At 37.7% G+C, this 18285-nt stretch overlaps 1 protein-coding gene across 4 annotated transcripts in view; it reads right to left on the bottom strand.

Moving 5' to 3' along the window:
- The window catches only part of LOC150097844 (nonsense-mediated mRNA decay factor SMG9-like), a 286780-nt gene that overhangs the window by 39430 nt on the left and 229065 nt on the right, over positions 1-18285 (bottom strand). For all 4 annotated transcript variants that reach the window (XM_090406489.1, XM_090406490.1, XM_090406491.1 and 1 more), the window contains one exon: positions 13016-13123. In XM_090406489.1, coding sequence (XP_090262615.1) covers positions 13016-13123 — 108 coding nt within the window. The remainder of the gene's footprint in view (positions 1-13015; positions 13124-18285) is intronic.

Genomic DNA, 18285 nt, shown 5'->3' with positions numbered 1-18285 from the left:
TCCTCTTGGATTTGAATAAGAAGGAAAGGAGGGAAATGAATGGGGATGTCAATGTTATAATTGGGATTCACAGATAGGATGCTTTATACTTATTTGTTAGAGTTATAATGGAAGAAACAGAGAAAGCAAGGGATCTTGTGATGATTGTAGATAGAAATTTGAAGTTCAGAGGACATACTGCAATGGTGATGAAGACAAGTAAGAGAATTGCTGCATTATTAAAGAGGTGCTGACTAGCAGAGACAAAAATGTGGTGGCTCCATTGTATAAAGCTCTTATCAGACTCCATCTGGATTGCTGTGCTCATGTCTAGTCAAGGCTGATAATGAAAATGCTATTAGGACTGTGCAGTGTTGGTTATGATTATAGACTGAAGGCATGCAAACTGCAGAGTTTGGTGAACAGAATCATATTCTCCCTATGTCTTCTATGGCAGAAAAAGGGGAAAGAACAAAGACAAGGGTCTTATCTACACAATGCAAAAAAAGTAGTTTGTAAGTAAGAGGTAAGAAGTAGGTTTTTTTCATGGAAGATGGTGGCAGGATATGGAATGCATTGTCTGAGGCCAAACAGTGAATGAGTTTAAGGAGTAGTGTGATAGACTTTGTATTGTCTAAAGTAGACCTTCCATGGTGAGTCTCATGACTCCTTGAAGTCAGGAACAATAATAATGTATTTCTCCATGTATTTCATGGATCTTTCTGGTAAGACTTAATTTGGAGGTAAAGACATGATGACACTTCTCCCTCAGGAACATGGAGAAGTGTGGTCTCAACATATCTGCTTAGATGTACTTTAGACATGTGCAGAATAGTGGCAGTGAGATTATTTGCTGGCTAATATGAAGTAACTTAAAGTGTTACAAAGAGGTATGATACAGTATACTGTTGACCAGTCAGTACGTATATCAGAAAATATCAGATATTGCATTGGGGGTTTGGATATCAGGAAAAAATAAAAAAACGAAGCTTTGCTCAGGAGTGCAAACATGATTTTAACCATTTCAAGCTTCTGATGAATCATCAAAGTGGATTTTCTGCAAGTAGCAAATACGATTTCATTTGCTACTTGCAGAAATCAGTGCTGCCTAGTACAGAAGATGCTTGGCATTTCCTCTGGTATGGTGTTTCCCAAAGTGTGGTACACATACTCCTGGGGATTTGCAAAAGTTCTTTAGGAGATACAAGGCACTTTTTAAATTTTAGTTACTTTCTTTTTTACTTTTTTGTCACCATATTATGGCAGATAAGTGCAGGCCTATTCTCTCTTGACATGTATTGACTGACTTCTGTTACGAATGCATCTGGTTGAGGGCATGTGTTCGTGTTCCAACTGCGAAGTTTAACTGTTTGCATTAAAATTACGACAGGTGGCATTTTACTGGAAGGTTTGTGTAAAGAAGGCTCCCAGTTCAGATAAGTTTTTTTTTTGACTAATTAATTGTAAATAAGTGTGTGTTTATGTGTAAGAGTTTCAGTAGAAGTTGTGTGCTTGCAGTCTTTGTAGTACGTGGGCATGTTTGTTTAATTATTTTTTATAAAATCATTAAATTTAGTACACTGAAACAACATGGAAGTGAAAGGAAAATCTTTGTATAGGTCTGCGCAAAACACAAAGGTAGACAGTGCAGATTTCTCAAAAATGGTATGGTGCCATGAATGTAGTATGCATGTGTGGGGGGGATGTTGCAGATGTTTATGTGGCAAGGCTGAATGGGAGAAAAGACGAGTGTAGGTATGTAGGAAATGTCATGTTCTGATGGACCATGAGGCTTGCTTAATTATGAGTTTAAATACAAGTAGAGAACATGGCAGTTGAAGATTGTGCAATGTTCAGAGAGTATATGGAAATGATACCATGGAAAAAAAGTTCAATTGACGATAAAGCAGGTGATAATTTATATGTTAAAAACAGAATAAAGTTAATGATAAAGTGGGCAATAATGATGTTGAATGTTGAGAGTGAATGATAGCAAAAAAAGGATGCAAGATTTGAAAGCTGAGTTGGTGAAAATGAGGCAGATGCAGAGTGAAATGAAGAGAAATTGTAGATATGTGTGGAAGAGTGAAGAAGACAAAAACAAATGATGTTGGTATGAAAATGATAACAATAGACCTGTGAGTGGCACTGTATGGCGATTGGATTATATAAACAAGAAGATGCACATAGTTTGTTTTCCTGGACTTAAAATGAATAGTGTGATTCAAGTATTGGATATGAGAAGTAAGTGAGCAAAAAAGTTGCCAGTGATAATAGGGACAAATAACTTGACTGGGAACAAGGAACACATAAGATTGGATATCAGAAGGTTGTTGAGAAGGATAAAAGATAACGGTCTGATAGGAAAGGTAGTCAGTGTGTTGGCCAGGTATGACAGTGATGAGGCAGAGAGCAAATGATATGTTAGTAGAAATGTGTGCAGTTTGTTAATGTGTGGAATGATTTGGAAGGACAAATTGAACTGTTTAAGAGTGATGGACTATAATTGAATGGTTTTGGTATGAGTTATTTGGAAAGACTGCTGCTGGAAGGTAGAGAAATGAGTGCAGAGAATGAATCTGATCAAGTAAGAAGCAGTGTGAAAGAGCAGGAGAGTAAGAAAGAAGAGATTGAAGTGGTGGTTATGAATGAAAAAGTGGATAGTATGAAGATAGAGAATGAGAGAAGAAGTGTGCAAGAGAAACAGGGAAATGGAGAGACTCAGAGTGGACAGGGGAACACAGTGTGAGAAAGGTTGATGCTCTAAGAGGATGTGAATGTATGCCTACATCCCTTCTCTTTTTGTCTAAGTTGGATTTGAAAAGGGCTCTGGGATGAGTAAAGAGAAAAGGAAATGGCTTGAGGAAAGTATGGAGAAGTCACATCAAATAAGTGGTATCAATGAAACTTTATAGATAAAGGTATAAGCTGTTGTGTTTGTATATGAATGCTAGAAATATCAGAAACAAGAGAAATGAAATGGTTGTATTGATTGGGATTGTTCACCCAAAAATTGTCAGCATAGGTGAGACATGGTTGGATGAGGATGACATCCTGACAGGAACAGAGATGGAAGGTTATGATGTATTCCGTGAAGAGAGAAAGGGCAAAAAGTAGGTGGAGTTTCTATTGATGATAGAAAAAGAGTTATGTCTATACAGGGCATAGATGCAAAGGGGAAACAGTGGTAATGGGTTTGAGGCAGTATGGTGTGAGAGAGAGGTGAACAGAATTAAATACTTTGTTGGAATTGCACTTGTATCAGATTGGTCTTTTATATAATCAAGTTCAGCTATAATTCTTGCACGAACTTCCCTGCGATAATAAGTTTTAAAATTTGTATGATGCCTTGGTCACATGGCTGAATTAATGATGTAGTGTTTGAAGGCAAGAAGATTACTTCAATGTTCTTTAACGATAAATTGTTCGTGTGTGTGTGTGTGCAGTGCAATTGTCTACTAACAAGACACTTTTTTGCTTTAATTTAATCCCACTTAAGTAACCAATTGTTGAAAATAGCATTAGTCATCCAAGAATTTGCACTAGAACAGTAGTCAACAGGCAAACTTTTGATACCTTTAAAACACCAAGGATTTTTACTTTTTCCAATCACTAGGAGCTCTCGTTTCTCGCTTTTCATATTAGCACAACAAAGGACTGTCACTCACTCTTGTGAAGATTTAAATCTTTTAGTATTTTCCTTTTTAAACAAATAAGCATGCTCAGGCATTGCATGAAAATAGAGTCCTGTTTCGTCTGCATTGTAAATATCCTTGGGAGAATATCAGCAATAATTTTTGGCCACTCAGTTTTAATTCACACATCAGCTGATAAAAAATCAGCACTTTTTTCTTCACCATGAATATGCTAGTACGCAATATTCTCTCACTTTTTTCCACCTGTTAAACCATCCATTCAGTTGCAGTGAAATTTTCTTTGACCATTGTTTTTGCAAGTTCTGCTTTTTTGACACATCAAAGGCCCATTAATAGAAGCATTCTTTTCATGAACATTACTAAACCAAATTTTTAATGCTGATTCAACCTTGAGTATCCTAACCAGATCGGGCCCTCTTCTGACCATGTTCTCATTAATAAGGGCTGAAGTTTCAATGTCTGACCTGTTTTTTAAGATCTTACACAAGAGTGGACGTAAAATTTTTAAATGTACAGCTGCACTACACTGACTGATTCTGGGCAACTTATCATAGCACTCCAAACTTCTTTGCTTTTCTTGAAAAGATAAATCTGTACATCTTTTACATGCTTCTGCCATGCTAAGGTCTGTTTTAACGTGCACTTAAAATCAAATTCATTTACTGAGAGCATGAAAATAAACTCGAAAACTCACAATTCGAGTGTATTTATACCCACCTGCATTTGCCTGGGAGATTTAAGATTTAAGGAATAAGATTAAATATAAGAATAACACAAAAGTCAGATTTTGACAAAAGTTCTTTGTCAAATTCTCTCCTGATTAACCTTTAAAGTTCCTAATTCTGAGATGCAAGAGGGTAAACATTCAAGAATGCTGATAACAATAATCGTAACTTTGATTATAATAGATGGATTATTTTTAATTCATTTTAAATGGTGTGTTTTGGGACGGACTGATTTTGATAACAATAAATAGCCGATTGATAATATTATCCGTGCATAAGCAGATTCTACTGTATTATTATTATTATTAACATCTGACCTTCATGGAGCCAGAGACTCATCGTGGGATGTACTCACTATAGCATACAGTGCTCATCCAACTGTGCCTTAAACTGATTCAATGTGTCTACATTAACAGACAATGCATTCCATTCAGCGATTGCTCCATGCATCCTCACTCCTCTGCTGACACCCTCCTTATATAGTTTCCAGCGATGGCCTCTTGTTCTAATCCTATGAAAAATCTCTACCATGTCAACCTGATAATAACCTCTGACTAGTTTATATGTCTCAATCATATCCCCCTCTTCCTCCTATTCATGAGGCTTTGCAACTTACATTTTCTCAATCTGTCCTCGTACTCCACATTCCAAAGACTACCTTTGTCAATCTCCCTCTGGACCCTTTCCAACATACCCTCATCACCATGACAACCAAGCGACCAAATCTGTGCACAATAATCCATATGAGGACTGATCAAGGCCTTATACAATGGCATCATGACCTCTTTATTTCTGCACATCAGGGTCCTCTGTATCTTTGCCATTATCCGATGTGATGTCAACTTGTGCAATGTGGCTCCTGAACATCAGGTCCTTGTCTATCACCATTCCCAGATCTCTCATCTAGTCTACTTCCTTTAAAGTATCCCCACCAAGTGTATAACCTTACACTTTGCAACAATGAACTGACAGTTCCACTTACCTGCCCATTCATGTAATCTATTCAAGTCCTGTAAGGCTCTACTAGCCTCTGCATTGTTTTCCCCAATTTTGCATCAGCTGCAAACAGTTGCATATCACTAGTTAAACCCATCCCAATATCATTAACATACAAATTGAACAATAATGGGTGCAAAATTGAATCATTATTCAATCTCATCTGTTTCAATTTATTTACCAGCTTGTTGTGTGGCAGTCTATCAAAATCTTTTGCAAAATCCAAGTACACCACTGTCTATGCATCTCCCCTCTCCAAGATATTTGTCACCTTGTTATAGTACATAAATAAGTTAGTAAAATATGATCTCCCTTCAACAAACCCATGCTAATAACCACAGAGAATACTGCTTTTATCAACCCATTTCTGTATCCTACTTCTCATCAATGTCTCTAGTACCTTCACCACAACTCTAGATATACAGATTGGCCAAAATTTTGAAGCCACAGCCTTATCGCCACCTTTATGCAGTGGAACAATTTTACCTTCTTTCCACTCTCTTGGAACCTGTGCTGTCATAAGACTCTTAATAAACAGGCATGCCAAATCCCTAGAGCATTCCCTTAAGATGCGTGGTGATATGTCATCAAATCCTATCGCCTTATTGACATCAAGGTTATTTATTTCCTCAAATACCTCCTGCTTACTCACAATTAAGCCATCCCCTCCTATATCCTCACTTAAGTTCCTCATGATTCCACCCTGATCAGAATGAAACATCCTTATAAATTGATCACTGAATACCTCAACACAATATCTTCTGCAGCAGTTACCACCATTTTCATCCAATAAGATCATCTTATATTCTGCCTTCTACTTGCCACATATCTAAAAAACCCTGTAGGGTTCTTCTTCACCTGATTTTCCAATTTCTACTCATATTACACTTTTGTTTTCCTTGCTAACTGAGTCACTTGCCTAGCTTGTTCTTTATACTCTTCATGTAACTGATTATTACCATTATTCATCTAGTACCTCCTCCAAAGTATCTTCTTTTTCCAGATTTCATGCTTAAGTCCCCTTGTTCATCCATTTTACACCTACCTTATTCAGCCTTTTGGCTTTCATAATATATTCACATATTGATGCTGTTATGTATTTCTTTGTCAAGTTCACAAGCAGCATTTATTTCCCTACAGCTCAACTCCTCATTCCATGCTTTAGCTCCAAATGGATGAATGAAGAGATAAATCATGCAATATAGAAAAAAAAGCCATTTTGGAGGCAACATAATATAAGTAGTAATAATCAATTCCATGAGGAATGCAAAAGAGGATAACAGGCAAGGAGAGCAACTCGGTTGGTAAGGGTAGCAAATCTTCAATATGAGCAGCAGTTAGCTAATGAAGCAAAAAAAAAAAAAAATTGCAGAGAGTTCTATCAATATGTAGCTATCAAAAATAACAATGATTATGGTGTTGATTGGAGAAAATGGTATAAGGACAACTGCTGCAGAGGGTATATTTGAGATACGTAATGAGCAGTTCATAAAGGTCTTTAATCGTTGTGAATTTGACGTTATGGCGATTTTGAGAGTAGTGGATGATGAAGAACGCATGCCGACTGTGAGTAACGAATAGGTATAAGGGGAATTAAGCAAATTCGATATTAATAAGCCTGTGAGATGATATATCACCATGTATTTTGAAGGAATGTGCCAGGGAGTTAACATTACTCTTCCCATTTTGTTTAATATGAGTCTTACACTCGGTCAAGTTCCGAAGGAGTGGAAGGAAGGTAAGATTGTAATGCTTCATAAAGGAGGTGACAGAAGTCAAGCATCAAATTATAGGCAAATCTGCATGTCAGGTGTTGTGATTAAAGTATTGAAAAGACTGGTGAGAATCAGAATCCAGAATTGGATTGAAAAGCAATGGTATTATCTTTGATGGACAGCACAGATTCGGTAAAGGGAAGTCATGATTTAGTAATCTACTTATTAGAATAAGATCACAACAACATAGGATGCAGGAGATGGATACACAGTAGTATACTTAGAATTTGCAAAATCATTTGATAGATTACTACATGACAAGTTGATAGTCAAACTAAAGCAGATGGGGTGGAATATTAGACTAGTGCATTGGATTGGAGATTGGCTATCTGGTAGGTATCAGCAAGTTCGGTATGGGGGAGGCAGTATCCCCTGGAAGAGGAAAGTCACCAGTAGTGTGCCTCAGGAGTCTGGTTTAGAACTATTACTGTTGAATCTCTATGATAATGATGCTGAGGAAGATTTGAATGGGGATATTCAGTTGTTTGCAGATGATGCAAACTTGGGACAAACTATTTGGAGTAGAGCAGATGTTGTGCATTACAAGAAGACTTGAATAGACTGAGTGATTGGGCACAGGGGTAGGAATGTCTATTCAATGTTGCAAAATGTAGGGTATTAAAATTTGGAGAACAAAGATGAGATGTAGAATTTACTCTTGGTTGAGATATTATTATTATTACTACTATGTGACACCTCCAAGGAGTCCAAAGACTCGTAGAGGGAGAGTGTGCCAACAGCATCGAACGATTGAACCCTTCCTACTACTAACCACACTCAAACTCACTTAACTTTTTGCGTGAGCCATTAGTAGCAGAGGCTCTACCAATCGACCAACATTTGCTGGCTACAGTGATATTCTTGGACTTTGCAAAAGTGTTTGATAGATTATCATGATAAGTTGGTGTACAAGCTGAAGAGGATGGCAATAAATAGTATATTGGTTAGATTGATTGGTGATTAGATCTCTGAATGATGCCAACAAATTATGTATGATGGAACAGTATCTCAAAAAAGGAAAGTAACCAGTGGTGTACCCTAGGAAGCTGTTATTGGGACCCTGCTGCTTAACTTGTTTGTAAATGATATATCATGCAGACTGACTGGGGATCTTCAGTTGGTTGCTGATGATGCAAAGTTGGGCAACAAAGTTTAAAATCAGATCTTCAAATCTTCCCTTCAGGAAGATTTGATTAGACTTTAGACTTGGACAAAGGAGTGGAGTTATAGTTTTAATATTAATAAGTGCAAGGTGTTTCATTTTGGAGTGCAGAAATATAAGGCAGTGTATTATATTGACAATGCTGTACTGAAAGAAGTAGATGAGATTCGAGATTTGGGAGTAGTGATGGTTCACAGTAGACTGAAGTTTAGAAGGCACATTGCAAATGTTACAAAGACTGAACATCATAGTGCTGCTATGATAAGAAGTATGCTAATAGGTAGAGATAAGGTGGTGGTTGTGTCACTGTATAAAACATTGATCAAGCTACACATTGAACTATTGTGCTCAGATTTAGGAGCAAGTTTTCAATGTGATGTAGAAACATTGGAGAGAGTCCAGAAAAAAGTGACTAAGTCAATATTAGGAGTCTAGAATGTTCACCAAGAAGAGAGAGAGGCTGCTGTGGATTGCAGAGTTTGATAGATAGGAGGAAAAGAGGTGGTAGTGGCATTTAAGTTAGGGAGGGGATTTTATAGGATTAATTCAGAGGTGATTATTAAAGAAGAAGGAGAGAGGAGAAGAACCAGGAATTATCCCTGGAAGTTAGGGAACAGTGTGGTGAAGAGAAGTGTGAGGAGTAGATATTTTATATTGGGAACTGTCAGGGAATGGAATGTATTGTAGCCAGCAAAAGAAAGAATGATTATGGAAGGATGACATTGATTGGAGGAAATGGTATAAAGACAGCTGTTGCAGAATGTGTGGTGGAGATACTTAATGAGCAGTTCATAAAGATCTTTCAAACTTGTGAATGTGACTTCATGGAGAGATTAAGAGCAGTTGATGATGGGGAGGAGAGACTGACTGTAAGTGAGCAAGAGGTGTTTGGGGAGTTGAGTAAACTAGATGTAAATAAGGCTGTGGGACTTGATAATATATCACCGCGTATTCTGAAGGAATGTGCCAGAGAGTTGACACCTGCCTTGACATATTTTTTTAATACGAGTCTTGCACTTGGTCAAGTCCCTAAAGAGTGGAAGGAGGGCAAGATTGTGCCACTTCATAAAGGAGGTGATCGAACTCAAGCATCAAACTATAGGCCTATCTGTGTGTCAGGTGTTGTGGTTAAGTTGTTGGAGAAGCTTGTGAGAACTAGGATCCAGAGTTGGGTTGACAACAATGGTATAATCTTTGAGGGACAGCATGGATTTGCTAAAGGGAGGTCGTGTTTTAGTAATCTACTTACTTATTACAATAAAGTGACTGCTTCCTTGGACAGAGGAGAAGGATACACAGTAATATACTTGGATTTCGCAAAAGCTTTTGATAGAGTACCTCATGATAAGTTGACAGTCAAACTAGAGCAGATGGGGTTGGATATTAGATTAGTGCATTGGATTGGAGACTGGCTATCTGATAGGTATCAACAAGTTGTGTATGGGGGTGCAATATCCAGGAAAAGGAAAGTCACTAGTGGAGTGCCTCAGGGATCTGTTTTAGGGCCATTACTATTTAACTTGTATATTAATGATATTGGCGAAGATTTGGATGGAGATATTCAGTTGTTTGCAGATGATGCAAAGTTGGGACGAACCATAAAGAGTAGTGAAGATGTTGTGGCCTTGCAAGAAGACTTGAATAAATTGAGTGATTGGGAAAGCAAATGGGGATGTGAGTTCAATGTTGCAAAATGTAAGGTTTTAAAATTTGGAAAACAAAGATGGGATGCAGAATTTATGCTTGGTGAGAATATATTGTTGGAAGTAGAGGAAATAAGAGATCTGGGAGTGATAGTGGATAAGGATCTAAAATTTAGGGGACACATCGCCAAAATTGTGAAGACAACACAAAGACTTCTGGGAATGATGAGGAGGACACTGACGTGTAGAAGTAGGGCGATTCTTGTTCCATTGTATAAGGCTTTGATTAGGCCACACATGGACTATTGTGCCCAGATTTGGTCACCTGGTTTTCAGAAGGATGAAGAGATGTTGGAAAGGGTCCAAAGGCGACTGACTAAGGCAGTTTCTGACCTCTGGAATGTCGAGTATGAGGAAAGATTGAAAAGATGTAATTTGCAGAGTCTAGTGGAGAGAAGGAAGAGGGGAGATATGATAGAGACCTACAAGTTTGTAAGGGGTTGTTATAGGATCAATGGTGGAGAAGTTCTACAGAGAATAGTGGGAGATCAGGGGAGAACCAGAGGTCATCCCTGGAAACTGTATAAAGAGGGTGTGAGTAGGGGAGTGAGAGGCAGGTTTTTTTCGTGCAGAGTTGTGAATGATTGGAATGCCTTGCCTGAGAGTGTGGTGTCTGCAAGGAGTTTGAATGTGTTTAAGACCCGGTATGATGAGATGTGTGTGAGATAAAAGGACCTCCTAGATGAGTCTTTGACTCCATGAGGTCTTGTTTAATAATAATAATAATAATAATTACTCAAATATGTTATTAATGTAAGAAGTGTTAAGGATGTAGAAAGTTTTTTACATTGGGTATATATTATGTGAAATATACCAAGTAATTTTATAAGCTAGGTTTTTAATCCTTTTTCCCAAGAAAGCAAACAGATAAGTAAGTCAAGTTTGCGGCTGCAAGTAGTGCAACACTAGGCAACTCGTTGTAAAGGTGCAGTAAGCTCTGATCACCTTCCTTAGAATTTTGACCTAATGCAAAGCACGTTTCCTTGCAGAGATGTATGATGCTATGCATTAAGGTAATGGTCACTACCCATATCGGTTTCGTCTTTATTGAGGTCTCGTCAGTGGGAGCCAGACCTAAAAAATGCCAAGGCTGAAGTAATACAGAGCTTATAAATATTTTACCTAAACCAGTTGCCATAAGGTGCTTTGACCTCATTAAATAAAAATCTCAGGATGAGAGTAAGATGTAAAAAGTTTTTTACCTTGGGTATATATTATGTTAAAGATACCAAGCAATTTTATAAGCTAGGTTTTTTTTTAATCCTTTTTCCCAAGTAAGCAAATAGACAAGTAAGTCAAGTTTGAAGCTGCACGTAGTGCAACACTAGGCAACTCAGCAAAGTCAAAAAAATATTATGGTGTATCCATTTCCTTTGTCTAAGTGTTGCACTATGTGCAGCCACAAACTTGACTCACTTGTCTGTTTGCTTACTTGGGATAAAGGATTAAAAACCTAGCTTATAAAATTGCTTGGTATCTTTAACATAATATATACCCAAGGTAAAAAACTTTCTACATCTTACTCTCATCCTGAGATTTTTATTTAATGAGGTCAAAGCACCTTATGGCAACTGGTTTAGGTAAAATATTTTTAAGCTCTGTATTACTTCACCCTTGGCATTTTTTAGGTGTGGCTCCCACTGATGAGAGACCTCAATAAAGGTCGAAACTCGTATGGGTAGTGACCATTACCTTAATGCATAGCATCATACATCTCTGCAAGGAAATGTGCTTTGCATTAGGGGAAAATCCTAAAGAAAGTGATCAGAGCTTACTCCACCTTGACAACAAGTTGCCTAGTGTTGCACTATGTGCAGCCACAAACTTGACTTACTTGGGGAAAAGGATTAAAAACCTAGCTTATAAAATTGCTTGGTATCTTTAACACAAGTGTTAAGGATTTTGAGATTCAGTATGATAAATCTTTTGTCAGTTGAATAAACTTCTCAGAGTGAGTCTGCTGACTCTATGGAAGGAGTAATAATAATAGTATTATAATCCTCAGAAAATCCTGCAATCTTTGATTGCTATACTCTTTCATCCCAGGTTAGTACAACAGAATGCAGAGTTCCTTTTTTGTGTATTTCAGGTGCATCTGAAGCTATCAAAAGAATTTTTAAGGAAATATCACCTTATATTGATATTTATCCCTATTATTAATCTTTCTAACTTCCGACTATTAAATATAAAATGTTAAGCATCACATTTCTTATTTGAATACAATGCTTTAACTTTCTTGTGATCTGGCTGCTATAGATGCATTCTCCACCCTTTTTTTTTGAAATGAAGGTCTCATCCCATGCTGCAGAAATTCTTTCTCAAGTATTGTATTTTGGAAATTATAGCGCTTCATATTTTAAGGCTAAATAATTTTAAAAGAAATAACTAATCCTTGAACATATATAAAAAAAAATAATTAAATTACCAATAGTGAAAGAATAGGTTAATTTCTGTAGAGCATTGTGAGTATTGGGCTATTTATCTTTGTCTAATCTTAGTGTGTTTTTGTTTCAGAAAAAACTAACTTCAGAATAAACTATTGGATAGAAAATATTTAATAACAGACAACTAATTAAGATATAGAAGTGTATAGATAGCTGTCCTTGGACTAGCAAGGACAATTTGCTCTCTTAACCTCCCTAATAGTGAGACCAAATTGTACTTCTTATCCATGTTATTCAACGGGTGTTACAGAATCGTATCCAAATTTATCTGGACATCTATAGACTGGTTGGCGGGCTAATGAAGCTAGCATAACCAATATTAACCTTGCTCAGATTCCAGCTTATTCATAAACAAATGGCAATATAGATCACAAAATTATTTTTGCTAGTCTAATCAATATTAGATGACTTTTATAAGAGAGCAGTAATAACATACATGATAAGTCAACCACTGCATCATGTATGTTATTACTGCTCTCTTAAGACAAGAAAATAATGAATAAATTTACAGATTATTAAACAAGCTTTGATTATATGTAACAAGGACAGAGAGAGAGAGAGAGAAAGGAACAAACCTGTAAACTTTAGTCTAGATTTCTGAAATACAGCTGCTAAAGTTTTCTGCACTTCATTTATATTAACTGGCAAAAAATCAGATGTATGGCATTTATTCCACACAAACACTAAAGATAAAAAACAAGAATGAATATTTAACATTTTGCACTAAATGAAATTGGTAATATGGTAGTTTCAAATTTTTTAAAAAAAAAATAATATATATATATATAATTATATATATATATATATTAAAAATAATATATATATATATATATATATATTAAAGATACCAAGCTATTTTAAACCTGGTTTTACTCCATTTCCCAAGTAAGCAAAAAGACAAATAAGTCAAGTTTGCACCTGCACGTAGTGAGTCTAACTGACCCACAAGGTAGTGCAAGTCTAGGTAACTCGTGATAAAGGTGGTATATAAACTCTGATCACTATTCTTAATATTTACCCTTAATGCAAAGACCATCTCCTTGAGGAGATGTATGATGCTATGCATTAAAGGCAAGGGGCCACTACCCAAACCGGTTTCGACCTTTATTGAGGTCTCATCAGTGGGAGTCAGGCTTAGAAATGCCAAGTTTAAGTAATACAGAGCTTATAAGTATTTTACCAAAACAAGTTACCAAAAGGTGCTTTGACCTTATTAAATAAAAATCTCAGGATGAGAGATAGATGTAGAAAGTTTTTTACCTTGGGTATAATATACGTTAAAGATACCAAGCTATTTTAAACCTGGTTTTACTCCATTTTCCAAGTAAGCAAACAGACAAATAAGTCAAGATACCAAGCTATTTTAAACCTGGTTTTACTCCATTTTCCAAGTAAGCAAACAGACAAATAAGTCAAGTTTAACTTGGCTTATTTGTCTGTTTGCTTACTTGGAAAATGGAGTAAAACCAGGTTTAAAATAGCTTGGTATCTTTAACGTATATTATACCCAAGGTAAAAAACTTTCTACACACATATATATATATATATATCTATGTATGGCAGTGGACTTCTCACATACACATATAAACCAACACTTAGTCATTCAGTATTCTCATTTACTGCACTCTCAGGCACTACATTCCATTCACCAACCACTTTCTATTGTGAAGGGGGGAGGAAATTATTCCGCACTTCTCTGCTCACACTCTCTCTTATTATACAGCTTCTTGTTTACCAATGTGTGGGGGAGTGGTACCCCAAAAGAGGAAAGTCAATTGTGATGTGCTGCAGGGGTCTGTTTGGGGACAATTACTTAACTTTAACATGTTCACACTAGGCAGGAATGAAACATCTTGGACTGTTCCTTGAAGTGAAACAAGAATTGCACCTCATACTTCCTGTTTGTTGGGTGTGGAAGAAATTGTGACAGGTTCTTAATTGGAAACCAACACTGGGGAGGAGAGGAGAGAAGATTTGCCTGTTTCAGGATATGATAATTATTGAGAGGGGAATCATATTTTTGGTGAGTATATTTCATTACTTAAAGGTGTAAAATGTGTGGCAGTCACATTAATGAAATATGAACAATATGAGAATAATTTACAAACATATGGGAGGGAAAAAACAGGTGTAAATCATTATTTATTATTATTACCACCCTAAGACCTCATGGAGTCAAAGACTCATCTGGGAGGTCCTTTTATCACACACACATCTCATCACACCACGTCTTAAACACAGTCGAACTCCTTGCAGACACCACACTCTCAGGCAAGGCATTCCAATCATTCATAACTCTGCACGAAAAAACCTGCCTCTCACTACCCTACTCACACCCTTTTTATACAGTTTCCAGGGATGACCTCTGGTTCTCCCCTGATCTCCCACTATTCTCTGTAGAATTTCTCCATCATCGATCCTATAACAATCCCTTAACAACTTGTAGGTCTCTATCATATCTCCCCTCCTCCTCCTCCTGTCCACCAGACTCTGCAAATTACATTTTCTCAATCTTTCCTCATACTCGACATTCCAGAGGTCAGAAACTACCTTAGTCAGTTGCCTTTGGACCCTTTCCAACATCTCTTCATCCTTCTGAAAACCCCAGTGTCAACCCTGTAACCACCTCTCAACAGTTTAAAAGTCTCAATCATATCACCTCTCCTTCTATCCACCAAACTCTGCAGTCCACAATTCCTCAGCCAATCCTCATAAGTAACATTGTACAGTCCTGAAACTGTCTTTGTTATCTGCCTCTGTACCCTTTCCACAGTTAATTAATCCCCTTCAAATCCTGGAGACCAAATCTGAGAACAATAGTCTAAGTGATCAGATTCGTATACAACGGAATAATAACTCTTTTATCTCTGCAGGTCAGCGTCCTTCTCATTATTGCAGCAATCCTCTCTGTTACCTTCACTACCTTTGCAATATGTCCCCTAAATTTCAGGTTTCTATCAATCACCAACCCCAGATGTCTTGTCTCCCCTACTTCCTCCAGTATATCTGGAGGAATGGATATAGGGTTGGTGAGATGGATAGGTGGGTGGTTGATGGAGAGATATCAAAGAGTAGTTTATTCAGGAGTAGAGTCCAAAAGACGGCCTGTGACTAGTGGTGTGCCGCAGGGTTCTGTTCTTGGACCACTGCTGTTTAATTTGTCCATTAATGATATAGGGAAGGATCTAAGAGGAACAGTTCATTTGTTTGCTGAGGATGCAAAGTTGGGTAGGGCGATAGTGAATATAGAAGATGTCGAAATCTTGCAGGATGACTTGGATAGATTGGAGTTCTGGGCTAAGGAGAATGGATGTCAATTTAATGTGACAAAATGTAAGGTTATGCATTTTGGGGTGAAAAGATTAGCAGCAGTATACCACATTGGTGGAATTGTACTCCAGGAGATTGGAGTACAATTCCACCAAGAGTGTTGGTGGATAGGGAGATGAAGATTAGGGGGCACATTGCAAAAGTAGCTAAATCAGCTCATCAACTCACTTAGTTGTTGAAAAATACCTTGACGAGCAGAGACAAGCAAGTTATTGTACCTCTGTACCGAGCCTTGATAAGACTTCATCTCGACTACTGTGCCCAGATTTGGTCACCTAGATTCTTTCTTGATGGGGAGGAGGTGGAGAGGTACCAGAGGCGAGTGACTAAGATGATAGCGGATCTATGGAATAAACCATATGAGAACAGGTTGAAGACTTGTGGGTTGCAGAAATTAGTTGATAGGTGGAAAAGGGGAGATATAATTGAGACATTGAAATTGCTAAAGGGTTTCTATAGGATTAATTCAGAGGATATTTTTGAGATCAGGACTGGTGGTGGGAGAACTAGGGGACACCTATGGAAGCTGGGCAAGAGTGTGGTTAGCAGGGGTGTTAGAGTTGGGTTCTTTACTTTTAGAGTGGTAAATGAGTGGAATAAGCTGCCAGTCTGTTGTAGGTGCTATGACGGTGAACGAGTTCAAGGCAAGGTATGATAGATACTGTGAGAACGTCGTATAGTTGTGTGGATATGATGTTGGGCCTCCCTCGATGAGTCTAAGGACTCCCTGGAGTCACCCATAATAATAATAATATCTCCTCCAATAGAGCATGCAGCGTCCCATCGATGTGTCCCAAATCTCAAGGCCTTACATTTTGCTGCATTCAACCAATACACCCATTCATTTGCCCATCTGTCTAGCTAATTCAAATCCTCTTGCATAACTACCACATCTGCACTATTACTAATAACACTTCCCAGCTTCAAATCATCTGAAAACCACTGAATATCCCCTTGCAATCCACGGACAATGTCATTGATATAAAGTTTAAACAGTACAGGTCCCAGTACTGAGCCCTGTGGAACCCCACTTGTAACCCTCTGCTTCATTGAAACTGCCCCACTATACACAACTCTCTGATACCTATCGGACAGCCAATCCTGAATCCAGTTGACCAACATGACATCCAAACTCATGTGCTGCAACTTAAATACCAGCTTATCATGTGGCAACCTGTCAAAATGCCTTCGCAAAATCCAAGAAAATGGTAGTATATGCCTTTCCCTCATCAACCTGCTCTTGTAACTTTATTATAAAAGGCTAGCATATTACTAAAACAAGAGCGCCCCCTCACAAATCCATGTTGACTCTCACAGACAACATTACCCTCAGTTGCCCAATGTTCTATACGGTCCCTAACTAATTTCGCCAAGATCTTAACAACTACTGATGACACACAAACTGGCCTATAATTAGACAATTCCAGTCTGCTACCACCCTGATGGAATGGCACTATCTTGCCTTCCTCCCATTCCTTGGTCACTCATAGCCAGACTTACATTGAAAAGCCAGGTCAAAGGAGTTGTCGGTTCCTTAGCACATTCTCTCAAAACTTGTGGTGAAATACCATCCAGTCCCAAAGCTTTACTGACATCCAGAGTACTCAGTATTTGGAACACCTTCTCCTTCTGCACCTCTAAACCTCGAACCTGCCCTATCCCTCTAGTATTAAAATTTTCTCCCCCACAATGAAATACACCAATAAAGTGTTCATTGAACAATTCCACTATGTCCTCTGCATTAGTCACTCTATTCTAATTTTTATCCCGCAATGTCATTCTTCCACAATCATTTCTCCTCCTACTGGCCACATTGCTAAAAAATTCCCTAGGATTTTCTTTGGATCTTAGGGCCAACCTCTTCTCATATTCCAGTTTCACCTTTCTTACCATACTAGTAACTCTCCAGGCCTATGGCTTATACTCTTCATGCATCTGCTCTTCACCTGTCTCCTTATATCTCTTCCATAGTCTCTTTTTCACATGCAGCTCCTGTTTAATATTGTTTGTCATCCACTTTACACCAAATTGTGTCCTCTTCTTCACTTGTGGAAAACAGCTTACTATTGCTGCTACAAATATTCCTTCACAATTTCCCAAGCACTAATGATATCCCAGCTTTCCAATTCTTCCCTCCATGAAACTTCCCCAAGTTGATGTCTAAGACTATTATAATCACCTGCCTTAGAATTTCACATATGTTCATGTCTCTATGATACTCCTGCATGTCTATTCATCTTCCAAGTCAAAACCACATGGTCACTCTATCTCCAACTGGTGGGAGAGATGTCATCTCATTTATTATCAGCTCTTCTGATGCTATGACCAAATCCAAAACTCTTGAACCTCTTGTTCCCTCTATTACATATTGCCTAAGATATTTGTCCCTCAAGAATTCTAGAAATTCCATTCCCTTATTGCTGCATGCATCTTCCTCTCCCCAATTTTTACTATTCTAGTTAAAATCTCCCATAAGAATCATTCTTCTTGCACTTGCCAAGCTCAACTGTCTGAA

This window comes from Typopeltis vanoorti, chromosome 16, assembly GCF_054136105.1.
Source record: "Typopeltis vanoorti isolate ZY-2024b chromosome 16, IOZ_Tvanoo_1.0, whole genome shotgun sequence".
Classification (NCBI taxonomy): Eukaryota; Metazoa; Arthropoda; class Arachnida; order Uropygi; family Thelyphonidae; genus Typopeltis; species Typopeltis vanoorti.
This window is presented reverse-complemented; position numbering and strand designations above follow the sequence as displayed.